The sequence below is a fragment of the Spea bombifrons genome, chromosome 2 (assembly GCF_027358695.1).
Source record: "Spea bombifrons isolate aSpeBom1 chromosome 2, aSpeBom1.2.pri, whole genome shotgun sequence".
Lineage (NCBI taxonomy): Eukaryota > Metazoa > Chordata > Amphibia > Anura > Pelobatidae > Spea > Spea bombifrons.
In genome coordinates, this window is record NC_071088.1 from 62,254,566 (window position 1) to 62,267,897 (window position 13,332).

Below are 13,332 nucleotides of genomic sequence, written 5' to 3' on the forward strand. Positions count from 1 at the left end.
CATCACTTACACCCTGTACCAGCATGTACTGGCTAGGTTCCAGCATTTACTGGTTGCCTGGGTATAAAAGGAGTGTGATTGCTGTTAGACGTCACTGGGCGGATCGGGTGTCCTCGGTAATGCCCTTCAGTTTGAGGGGTAGATCGCCGGGTTAGGTGGTGATGGAGGTCCACAGACCTCCATCAAGGTAGGGTAGTGCTTGTGACGGCACCATGCCGTCGTTAGCAGTCAAGGGGTTAAAGTCCCATTGCGGGACTGTCCTGGTTGGTTCCAAATTCGGCGGGGGGGCAACGGGGGGGCAAGAAATAACCTAGGGGGGCAATTTCCCCCCTGTAGCGACGCCACTGCGGCTAAGTGAACCCTGAATTTTCGGTTTTGGTCCAGAATTTTCATTTCGGTGTATCCCTAGGATAAATAGAACTATTTAATTTTTACTTCCTGAATTTGTAGTCCCAAAACTTTCTAGGCCCATAAATCAGTGAGAGGAAAACTAAAGGTTTAGTGTCATTTACTTTATTTTAATTTGCGTATCTTATTAAAGGCCATACTTTCTCACAGTGAAAAATGAGTGCAGCCCTCGCATGTATACAATTCTGATGAAGTGGCCCACTGCAGAAAAAACTTGGACACCCCTGGTATATAGTGATGGGAGTTATTATGTACTTTAGAGCATAACTCCCATAATTATATAATGAACAAGACATTGGCAATGGTACAGGCTACAGCATGACACACATCACTCTCACACACTTACTTATCCACATTTACTAATCCACATTTACTAATCCACTAGGAAATGTTTTCCTGCCTTTCCTCTGTCACTTTTTCCACTACAGCTCCTTTTCCTCCTCGTCCTCTTCGTTCTTCCTCCAGGCTTAAGAAGATTAAGTCTCCTTTCGGTGCAGTGAGCGCATAAGGCGGTGGGCGTGGCTTTAGTGTTGCGCGCCGGGATGTGATATGACAGCAAATCCTGATGCACAGTGCATCGCAAGGGAGCAGGATCGGAGGTCTGCATTCACAGACCTCCTGCTCCCTTGATTAACTTTAAGCCGGTTAGCGGCGGACATTACTGATGAGTGCCCGTCCCCCCCATGCTCCTAATTTTGTGGGTATTTTTGGTTTTTGTTCAAAATTAGAGTTGCAGTTTGATCATACCAAATGTACAACAGTTTTGAATCCATTATGTACACCTTATAAATTGTTCCCTATAACTGTTGGGAAATTTTATATAAATGAGTTGATACAATTGATACATTTTGAAGGTATTTTCTGTCAGTTTCCCTAATTTTGTGAGTATTCAGAGGGGAAAACATAAAAAAAAAACATGTTCTGCTAGTTTTTAATAAATTAGTCATTCTAAATGTTCATATCATCATGTAACTTTGGTATCAAACGAAAGAGCTATCTCTCCTTGAAAAAGCAATATATAGTTTACATGGGTGAGAATAATAGCAGAAACGACATAGGGCAAAAATTGCATAATTGCGCTTGGATTTAAGGTACCAAACCCCTGGGATTAAAAAATATCATTTTTGGTAAAAAAAAAAAAAAAATGTGCATGGCTGATTACACCATAACAACAACAGTGTACTTTTTGCGGGTTATGAGAGACAAATGCTAGGGGCTTAATTATAGCTGTATCCACTATTGACCATGCCCGCCCCATTTTTGATCTCACTTTGCTCTCATATTCAAAATTATAGTCATAGAAACAATGCAACATAGAAGAAAATAAAGTTAATTAATTTTGTTTTTATTTTGCATTTGACGCAAGTTACATACACATTTTTCCCCAAACATAGTAAGCATTATTGCTAAGAATATTACAAATTAAAATATGTACATTCATTTGTTTTTTTTAAATAAATATTTTGCCTCAAAACAGACTCCAGATTATAGAGAAGAGTAATCAAGAGAAAAACATTCATTACATAATGCAGCGCAGATTTCCAAATGTATGCTCATCTTTTAACATGGTTGGGTAGGTCGTTGACTACCTGGCTCCTGTCTGCGACTGATATGTTGATTTCGAGTTGTTACTTTGACAAAGTAGAGATCATGGAATACAGCTACAAATAAACAATGTAAAAAGATCTGGTTTAGTGCATTTTTAACCAACCATTATGCTTTTTTAGTGGGGAATTGGCCATTATAAGGTTTGGTATAAAAGTGTCACAAAAGTTGTATCTGTTGCCTTTGCAATAATCAGTTGGAGAGTAGCGCCATTTGCCCAGGGCAAAGTTCAGTGAAATTGAAGCAAAACATATTTTGGTAGACAAGACTGTTCGCTGGATTTATTTTTAGCACAAAAGAATGTTAATTAATAAGTATATTTGAATTTAAAATGTTCTATGTCTTATTCTGACACCAATTTCAGCTACAGGGTGTTTGTTTGCTTTTGTCCTTCAAAATGATCAACACAATTAGGAAATCTTAAGAAATATAATGCATCTAGTTTTCTAACATTATCCTCCACTGAAAGTGAGCCTGTCATTAAAAAATTACAGGTTACTTGTTTTTGAAGCAATATATTTACCCTGTAATGAGATAGGAAAGTCAATTTGCTACACATATTTAATTGACTTTTTCATCACATTTGTGTAATGGTCCTCTTAATTCACTCTTCAGTAAAGTTTAAATTCTATTTCTATGAAGAAATTACACTATGTGCTTATGAGCCAATTTTACTTACATTATTATTGGGATCTGATTCACTGCTCTACAAAACATTGTACACTCCAATTGAGACACCTGTTTGTTCATACTGGTGTTCCGAAATTTGACTGAGTTTATCGATGTCCGGGTACCTGAATAATATTAAAAAAAATGTTTAAATATGAGATTTTAAATACAAAGAAAAAAGTTTACATTTTTTTTTTAACTATGAGAAATAGTATTATGTTGCAAAAATGTATGCATTACTCTAAATGTAACCAATTTAATCTTAATCACATGATTTGATTTGCACAACAAAATTAGATCATACATACACTGACCCAATGTTAGACAAAGTGTCTTTATCTGGATACCAGTGTCCATGTCACTTGGGCCTATGTGCATGCCTGCAAACTCTCCGGGTTTCGCCTAGAGACATCAAGAGAAGCACCGCTTCTCCAGGTTGGCACCCAAATCTTCCAGGACGTGTGAGCGAGTTACTGGCACTCTCCACTCCTTCACTTTGGGCATATAATTATGGACAGGCAGTATGTAGGAGCAACCAATACCTTGTTTCTCTGGGCCTTATTTTGAGTTTTTCTGTTCCTTGTTTTAAACCTGCCTACCATGTCCCTATGTTTATATCCTTTCTGCTAAAAGTGAGCACCTCGGCTCTATTTCTCCTGTTTTGGTTTAGATTTTTTTTTTGTTGCAAGCTTATATCTTATGGCCATATGATAAACTGAATAATCACATGGTTGCATCAGTTTCAGCTCCTAGCACAAGTCTGCATGTTTTTGTTATCTTAGTTTAGTTTTATGCTTCTTTTCTCCCTGTCCTTTAGTCTTGTTTACCATGCCTGCTTGTCCCTTAGATCCACCTATGCACCTGTGCCATCAGCACAGGCATGAGCACAGATTCTGCAGGTATTGCTAACGTTTATCTTTGTTTCTGTACTGGATGTCTACCATTCTGCACTGGTTTGAAGCAGTCCATAGGGTATCCAGACTCCCTCTCCAACACCAGACCCCCCTTTGGTTTGTGATTTAGTGCCATACACTAGCATTTATATAAATATTGTCTGTTTACATTTGGGGGTTGGCCTAAAATATTTGATTTCGACTATTTCATATCAACACAATTGACAAGTACACAACTATAGTTGTAGGTTTGTTATGCCATTATCACTTTACTATGTCACTCACCCATTTAAAGTAATATCAACATCATTATTGACAAAGAAAGAATTGACCAGTAAAACATGGTAATTCCCTCCATCACTTTCCGCTTCTACAACCACCTTTAGTGGTTTCCCAGGTGAGATGGTACGGTTCCCGTAATGAAGACTAACCAGCTCCAAGAGACTAAAGATGGATATCTTTAGATTGATTGTTTTAGGGGGAGTAGTTGTAGTGGAACTGAGAGTGGTCACTGTTTGTGTGGTGGTTGGCAGCTCAGTCGTCTGTGTAATGGTGGATGGCTCAGGAGTTGATGGCTCAGTGGCATGTGTAGTTGTGGATGGCTCAGTGGTCTGTGTAGTGGTGGACAATTCAGGGGTTGGTGTGGTTGGTGCTTCAGTGGTCTGTGTAGTGGAGGATGGCTCATGGGTTGGTGGCTCAGTGGACTGTGTAGTGGTGGACGGCTCAGGCGTTGGTGTGGTTGGTTGCTCAGTGGTCTTTGCAGTGGTGGATGGTTCAGGGGTTGGTGTGGTTGGTGGCTCAGTGGTCTGTGTAGTGGTGGAGGGCTCAGGGATTGGTGTGGTTGGTGGTTCAGTGGTCTGTGTAGTGGTGGATGGCTCAGAGGTCTGTGTAGTGGTGGACAGTTCAGGGGTTGGTGTGGTTGGTGGCACAGTGGTCTGTGTAGTGGTGGACAGCTCGGGCGTTGGTGTGGTTGGTGGCTCAGAGGTCTGTGTAGCGGTGGACGGCTCAGGTGTTGGTGTGGTTGGTGGCTCAGTGGTCTGTGTAGTGGTGGACGGCTCAGGCGTTGGTGTGGTAGGCGGCTCGGTCGTCTGTGTAATGGTGGATGGCTCAGGGGTTGATGGCTCAGTGGCCTTTGTAGTTGTGGATGGCTCAGGCGTTGGTGTGGTTGGTGGCTCAGTGGTCTGTGTAGTGGTGGACAGTTCAGGGGTTGGTGTGGTTGGTGCTTCAGTGGTCTGAAGCTCAGGCTCAGGGGTTAGTGTGGTTAGTGGCTCAGTGGTCTGTGTAGTGGTGGACGGCTCAGGCGTAGTGGTGGATGGCTCAGGGGTTGGTGGCTCAGCGGACTGTGTAGTGGTGGACGGCTCAGGCATTGGTGTGGTTGGTGGCACAGTGGTCTGTGTAGTGGTGGATGGTTTAGGGGTTGGTGTGGTTGGTAGCTCAGTGGTCTGTGTAGTGGTGGACAGCTCAGGGGTTGTTGTGGTTGGTGGTTCAGTGGTCTGTGTAGTGGTGGATGGCTCAGAGGTCTGTGTAGTGGTGGACAGTTCAGGGGTTGGTGTGGTTGGTGGCACAGTGGTCTGTGTAGTGGTGGACAGCTCAGGCGTTGGTGTGGTTGGTGGCTCAGAGGTCTGTGTAGTGGTGGACGGCTCAGGTGTTGGTGTGGTTGGTGGCTCAGTGGTCTGTGTAGTGGTGGACGGCTCAGGCGTTGGTGTGGTTGGTGGCTTAGTGGTCTGTGTAGTGGTGGATGGCTCAGGGGTTGGTGTGGTTGGTGGATCAGTGGTTTGTGTAGTGGGCGACTTAGTGGTTGGCAGCTCAGGGGGAGGAGTGAATTCTGAAATAAAAATGGAAAATATGATTCATAAACAATTAGAAGCATCAACCTTTTTTCTTTGAAATACATAATCTCCAATGTGTAATACTGTAACACCATGAATTAAATACAAAAATGTATGCAACACAAATTATCCGGAAATGATCTCAGTATGTCTATCTTGAAAGATTGGGAGAGAGAGGATATTTCAGTATTTAAATACATAAATAGATTTAACATATAAAGAGGGATCTATAATGGTCAGATAATGTAATTTAAGGACGTTTTACTGAAAGGGTGGTAGATAAGGGGAACAGTTTCCCAACAGAAGTGCTAGAGACTATTTCAGTAAAGGAAGTAAAAATACTTGGGATCCTAAATCTAAGACAAATGACTAATATGGGTTTGAGTTTTTAACTACAAGAAAAAAACTGTCAGACTAGATGGGCCAAGTGGTCATCAAATTTTGTATCTATTTAAACATTTTATACTCAACATTATCTTCAACATTTTTTTAAAATGTCTCTTTTGTTACCTGTGCAATAGACATCATACTTTAGGTTCCCTGAAAACTTGTAGACATAGTATCCTCCAGGGCAAGCCTTCACGGGGATAGATGATCCACTTCGGCAGCCTGTTAGTGAATTAATATTAAGAGGCACCAACTTCACCCCTTCCTCGATACTGGGGTGGCTGCCATTTAAAGTAAATGGCTCAAGTGATCCACATTTCAAGGCTTCCACACATCCATATTTTATCCCCAAACTATTGTAGTATCGGAACCATCCAAAATTGTAGCGGTCAGTTAAAAACCTTCCAGTGGAGCTGATATTGTAGAGTCTGCTTGATCCATCCAGCCAACTATAATTTTCACATGGATCAGCACACTTGATCTCAGAGCTTGAACTATTTACTTTCATACAGTCTTTATATTTTTCACAGGGGTTAACAGGACATAGTTTGCTTTGGTTATTAATGCACAAGTGCATTCCGGCCCTATTGATGCAGTCAGACGAGTTTCCAGAGAGACACTTGTTCAGTGTTGGAGTTGCGCATTCATTTACATCAATGCATGTTTTTGTGACAGTGTCCCAGACATAACCTGGTAAACAGCATGTTTCAGTGTTACAATATACTAGTTGTGTGCAATTGTAGCCATTTCCAGCATATCCAGGCTTGCAAGAGCAGGTAACATAGTTTGTATTCTGTGTACAGATGGCATTGGTCCCATTACAATCGGCACATGTTTTGGCATCTATATAAAAGAATGATACACAGCCATAAGATGGTAGTAACGTTGATTGGGTAAGATGAATGTTATATTGATGTCAATAAACATGGCAGTTATCCATATTAGAATTTCGTTAATGTGTGCACAAGTATTTGTTTTGCATTCTACAAGGCCTAGGTTAATCAATCTTAGAATTTTCTTTTAATCCTTCTTTTGTTAGGTTATTTTTGTAAGGCAGATAAATTAACATCATAAGTAATTGTTTTACAAGAGGGCTTTCAGTATAATTGCTCAGTATATTTACCCATCTCCAATCTCTAAAATAAGTTAACATCCGGTAAAAATGTCCCATTACTTCATATCTATTACCAAGTCAAAAACCATGCTTTCATCTATAGTTTATCCTTGTCTTTGGTACAGATCTTATCTTGAATGACTTTGCTCACAGAAAAGAAAGAAACAAGTAGACAAATGATGTATACTTACATAAGGAAATACCTAGAAAATGTAACAGAAAACAATATTATTAGTCTTTCATAAAAATTCTGTATGTTGTTGTATTGCATTTTAGTATGTACTAAACATGACATGCAGTTTTTACATATGATGTAAGTCTATTTCTGAAAGTAATTTAGTTAGGGGGTATAAAAGGCAAAACAGATTATGTAAGTTTATTTTATTTGTGCCTGTCTACCACCTGGTTACCTACTCACACTTGCAATGATACGCTGTTGTGCATTTGATGTCACATGTAGTGATGCCAACATCATTACAGCTGTGCCATAAAGTCACACCACGCTCTACTTAGTGAAGTCATGAAGTCAATTTAACTAATTGAGTGCTGGGGTTGGGGCACATTTTTCAGCTCAAGGATCAGGGACAAACTTTCTGACTTTCTGACTGGCTATATTTAAATTCAGGTGACAATAGTAATCACAGATTGGAACTTGGAAAAAGTTATACATAGAATGACATTGTTATTTATGGAGACCTAGATTGTGCTAAACAGTACACCCTATGACATGAAAGGTTGGTAGACATGCAGCCCCCAAAAGAAACAACCTCACACAGCCTGGGATCCCTGCATGATCTGTCTCCTTTTCCAGCATGACAGCCATCTGATCAGGGGCGTAACTAGAAACCTCAGGGCCCCGGTGCGAGAATCTGTTAAGGGCCCCCCCAACCCATCTATCCCTTTCTCACGATCTACCCTCTCCCTCCCTACCCCCCCTTCTCACGATCTACCCTCTCCCTCCCTACCCCCTTCTCACGATCTACCCTCTCCCTCCCTACCCCCCCTTCTCACGATCTACCCTCTCCCTCCCTACCCCCCCTTCTCACGATCTACCCTCTCCCTCCCTACCCCCCTTCTCACGATCTACCCACTCCCTCCCTACCCCCCTTCTCATGATCTACCCTCCCCCTCCCTACCCCCCTTCTCACGATCTACCCACTCCCTCCCTACCCCCTTCTCACGATCTACCCTCTCCCTCCCTACCCCCCCTTCTCACGATCTACCCTCTCCCTCCCTACCCCCCCTTCTCACGATCTACCCTCTCCCTCCCTACCCCCCTTCTCACGATCTACCCACTCCCTCCCTACCCCCCTTCTCACGATCTACCCTCTCCCTCCCTACCCCCCCTTCTCACGATCTACCCTCTCCCTCCCTACCCCCCCTTCTCACGATCTACCCTCTCCCTTCCTACCCCCCTTCTCACGATCTACCCACTCCCTCCCTACCCCCTTCTCACGATCTACCCACTCCCTCCCTACCCCCCCTTCTCACGATCTACCCACTCCCTCCCTACCCCCCCTTCTCACGATCTACCCACTCCCTCCCTACCCCCTTCTCACGATCTACCCACTCCCTCCCTACCCCCCCTTTTCACAACCTACCCACTCCCTCCCTAACCCCCCTTTGTAGGTCACTTACCGTCAACTCCTGTGTTGGGAGCGTGAGGCGTTCGTCTCGGGTGCCGGCGCTTCACTGCTGAGTTCAGTGTGAAGCGCCGGCACCCGAGACAAACACCTCACGCTCCCAACACTGCACTCTGGGCAGGCGGCGGCAGCGGCGACGGCGGCAGCAGCGGCGGGGAGCGGAGGCATCCTGGATTTCTGTCAGTCAGGGGGGCCCAAGAGTTGCCGAGCGGTCGTTTTCAGCAACCGCTCGGCACCCCTTGGGCCCCCCTGACTGGCAGAACTCCAGGGCCCGGTCGCAGTCGCGACCCCTGCGACCCCGGTAGTTCTGCCACTGCATCTGATATCAGAACAGATAAACTGAAATTATGTTGATTTCATGAAATCATCACATTTTCAGATTTCTCTTTTTTTCAGAGGAAGCCAGAACTATGAAAGTACATAACAAAGCTTTCACGTGTACTTTTAAATATGCTGGACTTCACCAAAACCTCCCATGTATTTGCAAAAGGCACAACACGAAAATTGAAAGTGCATACAATGGGTAAAATGCCCCTTTAAGTGTCAAAAATGAACTATGCTAGTTTTAACCGTTTTCCCTTGGCCCCGTTCATTTCTAAATGATAAAATGTTTGTTGGACACCCAATTATCTGCTCACCCTACCCAAAATTCTTTTGTGCGAGTTCTAGCCCTACCACACCTTGAGCTACTATGCTTCCACATACCACATACATAGCCTGACAGTAGTTTACATCTATACCAGCCAAATGTACAGATTTTTCTGCTCTAAACTGGAGTGCTGTAATCTGAACCACTTGTGTTTGGTTGTTATTATTATTGTCATTTATGTTTTTGCTATCTAGACAAAAAATAGCGCCAAACAGAGATTATATGTATTTTAAGAAATAAGTACACATATTACATTAACTAGACATCATCTCATGTCTAGGCATCTAATAGATACCCTATGTTTCTATCAAGGAAAGTGATAAACTGTATGTTCATACTCACTCTGTGAATGGCACTGATCAATGCCAATCGCAAGGAAAAATAATCCCAATAGAATATTCTGCATGATGGCTGGAATAAAAATGAGATCTTACTATTAATGGTAAACCAAAGTATAGAGGAATCAGAAAATGAAAAAACTTTCGGATCCTTTGGTAAATTAGTACAGCAGCATTTCTAAATGTTAAAAGCTTAATAATGAATAATAATTGTTTTGCCTTTTCGTGCTAAGTTAGGAAACGTTTCAGTGAAAGACTAGCATTTGGAAAGCCTCCCGCCAAAGAAAAAAATAAAATCAGTTGTTAATTTTTTGTTTAATGATATAAGGAAACACTTTCAAAAACAAAATTCTTACCAAATACTTGAAAGTAAATCATGTAAAAATGTATCTATTGATATACTCTTTTTTTATCCCATCACCCTTCTATTCCCCATAAAATCACCTCTCCCTTTGTCCTATTTGTGCCCCCTTCTCTTTTGCTCTGAACATTCACTCTTTCTTCCATTTTCTCCCTCTTCAACATTTTCTCTTCCTGTCCTTTGCTTTCTCCCGCTGCTCTGACTCTAAACAAGAGTCTTATCCTTCATTCCACTTTCACCCACACACTAAAACTTTCTCTTTAACTCTTTCCTTCTTCTGCCCCATTATCTATTCTCTGCTCTTTCCTTAAATCTTTCCAGAATCTCTCAGTCACTTAACTATTTTCTCTTATCTATTGCACTTAACCCCTTTGTGACCAGACAGTTTTTGAAATGTTTTACCCTTTGTTACAATGGCTATTAAAAAATTCTACTGTGTTTCTATTTAACTGTTATTTTCTTATTTCTGGTGTACTGTACCCACAAGAATTTTATTTTTTTTTCAGGAAAAGAAGGGCTTTCTTTAGATACCATTATTTTGATTATAATATATATAACGCATTATAACACATTGCATAATGTACTCCTCAACAAGTGCTAATGAAAAAACCTGCTAAATTGATTCTAATATCGATATTTTTTACTGTTTTTTTGTGTGCAAGTTATAGGGCAATAAGTACAAGTTGTATATTGCTATTTTATTATGACATAAAATGCCCCCTTACATTCTACGCCATTTTTTACTTTGGAGACAAGAAATGATGTTTTATGTATAACCCCATAATGTGCCAGGCACATATATGTTATTAACTGTATGTTTTTCCATCACCAAGGGTTAACTTTCCCCAAATAGACACATAAAACCATTTAGTTTGAATGCAGATAACCATTCAGCACTTTTATTCTGCCCCTCTTCCTTTTTTGCAGTAACGATTACTTAATCAGTCCTCAGTATCATCTTTGGATATCTATAGTTGACTTAAATTCCTTTACTATATTAACCCCTACCACATTAGCTGGATGACTGTTCTGCGTATTTACCAGCCTCTCAGTGAAGTAAAACCTTACATTACATATAAGCATTTGGCCTTCTAATTTTATGATCATGACATATGTTCTAACATTTCATCTCTTTTGAAATAAAAGTCCTTCCTGTACTTTAAGTATACATGCATTTTATCATCTCTTATTTAAAAATTGTACTCCTACACCATTTTAATTTGATGTATCTTGAGTATCCTTTGTGCTCACTTAAGCTGCAGAAAGGTATTGTTCTCACAGATCGGTATAATATGCTCCACTGTGGTCCTGCCAGGGTCTTTAAAGAAATAGCGTTAACATATGATGTCATATCCTTGCATTTTTCTGCAGTTTATATCCCACTGAGTATTCAGCAGTCCTAGTTTCACTAAAAAAGGTTGGAATACAGCACTCAGTAGTGAGATGGTGCACGAGCCAGGGCACCACCTTCAATAAATCCAAAATAAAGAAGCTTCTTTATTTTGGGACTAGTTTCACTAAAGTCCTTGTTTCACAATGCCAGGGCACATCTTCACACCTGCAGCATTGAGGTAGGAGTAGTGCAATTGATCTGTGTTATGAAGGTCTCTGTCAGAAGACTTACAAACCCCATTCCCTCTTACTTTCCTAATTGATGCACTCCACAGTCATGATATAATACATTCTGCAGTCCACATCATTACACGATGATCCACAATTATTTGCAAATAACTTCTTAGTATGACTTCATTTTTTCAATCTCCATACAATTTACATTTGTGCAACTTTAACAGGCTAGAACAAAGCTTACCAAACAACTTACCAAACCAAGGGCGATAATGATAAGTAGTCCACTTCAAATACCTGAAAATACACACAAAGGTAATTTTCAAAATACTTTTAAAATACCACTTTTCTGGCAGTCTTATTTTTTTATCACCCACAAACATATATAATTTGTTTCAAAGCTCATGCCAAACTAATTTACCTTTATAATCCTCTGCTCACCATATACCAGTATGAATGATTTGAAGAGCAGAGTTCTTATATAACGCTGTGTGGAGGTTGTACCAAAGAAAGGTGTGGGACACCGAACATGACATTTTAAAAATAATACTTTTTGTTCATAACCTGAGGGTTCTTGCAACATCCAAACAATGTGACATATCATACCTCTCTTACAGTCAACATATTATAGTATGTTTCTTGGGCTTATTCACTGAAGTAGGGATTTGCAGGTGGTGTGGAGTTTAATTTACAAAATTATAAATTATTATGATGTCAACTTTTAGAATGGTTCTTCTTGCATTAATCTCTCCAATATAAGGAGTATTATACAGGACCAAACAAGATAACCGAAGATTGTCCTTCATAAAGCATAGTGAAATCTCCCTGAGTAGAAATTACAACTATCCTAAAAAATTCAGCTGCCAGCTCTAGAGTTACTGGGACCATAAGGTGCCAAATTACATAGGTGCCTCTATGATTTTATAAGGTGCGTGGCAGGAAGAATTAGTCCACCAGGCATTTGCCATGTGTGCTAGATGGCCAGTCAGGGCATGAGTGAGCCTATAAATTATTTTCACTGTTACTGTCAGAAGCCTGTACAGGGGTAATGAGTGGCATCAAAACCTTCTAGGTAGTATCTAAAAATGCTATTTATTTTTTTTAACAATGTTCCTCCATATTGTGTTTCATTAATGAAGGAATAATAATAATAAACCATAACTTGATATATTGGAGTTTGAAAATGTATTTTTAATCTTATACTAGTAATAAAAAAAGTTGGTGGAAGTTCCCTGTTAAAGCTAATCTATTGCCTTCTCAAGTTAGCTGCTGTTTTCAGAATCGATATGTGAGAGACACTCTTTGAAGTCCTTCTATTTATCAGTCAAAGTAAGATATCGTTGCGTAGGGATCTTCTATGAGAGTAATAACTCACAAGTATGATCTGCATTTCTGTTCATGTAGAACAAGCTTGTGCTGTCAAGGCACTGGAAAGTGAACTCCATGTAAGCATTGTCTTTTTTAGCTGTAATTTGTGTCATGCATAACAATACCAATGTTTGTACAAATCATTAGTTTCTGCATGACTGAAATAATGAGCAACATTTTAAACATGGTATTTGGGTTGTTCCTAGTTTTATTTAGCATCTTCAAGAATGTCCGAAACTCATAAACATTATTCTCCATAAAAAGTGTTTTTGGCCCCCCCAAATAAAATTTCAAAATTGAAACAAAAGCCCCCGATGTGCATATGTGTGTGTATACAGTATATCTATCTATATATATATATATATATATATATATATATATATACACAATGTTGCTGTTTACAAAAAAGCAACATTATACGCAATGAGAAAACCCTATATGAATATATGAATATGCCACGGGACCAGTCTTTTATGTTTACAGGTGTTGCTTAATAATCCCT

At 40.3% G+C, this 13,332-nt stretch overlaps 1 protein-coding gene and 2 long non-coding RNA genes across 3 annotated transcripts; all 3 read right to left on the reverse strand.

Annotated features, from left to right (window-relative positions):
* Positions 1-1,732: 1,732 nt before the first annotated feature.
* LOC128472621 (uncharacterized) lies at positions 1,733-3,997 on the reverse strand. Its single transcript, XR_008346183.1, has 3 exons — positions 3,861-3,997; positions 2,693-2,807; positions 1,733-2,069 (listed from the first exon to the last, which is right to left on the reverse strand). It is a non-coding gene; the product is annotated as an uncharacterized LOC128472621 (long non-coding RNA).
* An 839-nt stretch (positions 3,998-4,836) lies between these two features.
* Positions 4,837-6,918, reverse strand: LOC128473682 (mucin-2-like). The gene is made up of 5 exons (XM_053455934.1): positions 6,915-6,918; positions 5,915-6,634; positions 5,337-5,400; positions 4,917-5,300; positions 4,837-4,852 (listed from the first exon to the last, which is right to left on the reverse strand). The coding sequence occupies exons 1-5, from the start codon at positions 6,916-6,918 to the stop codon at positions 4,837-4,839; spliced, it is 1,188 nt and encodes a 395-aa protein (XP_053311909.1).
* A 2,410-nt stretch (positions 6,919-9,328) lies between these two features.
* LOC128472623 (uncharacterized) lies at positions 9,329-11,894 on the reverse strand. Its single transcript, XR_008346186.1, has 3 exons — positions 11,884-11,894; positions 11,719-11,759; positions 9,329-9,608 (listed from the first exon to the last, which is right to left on the reverse strand). It is a non-coding gene; the product is annotated as an uncharacterized LOC128472623 (long non-coding RNA).
* Positions 11,895-13,332: the final 1,438 nt, after the last annotated feature.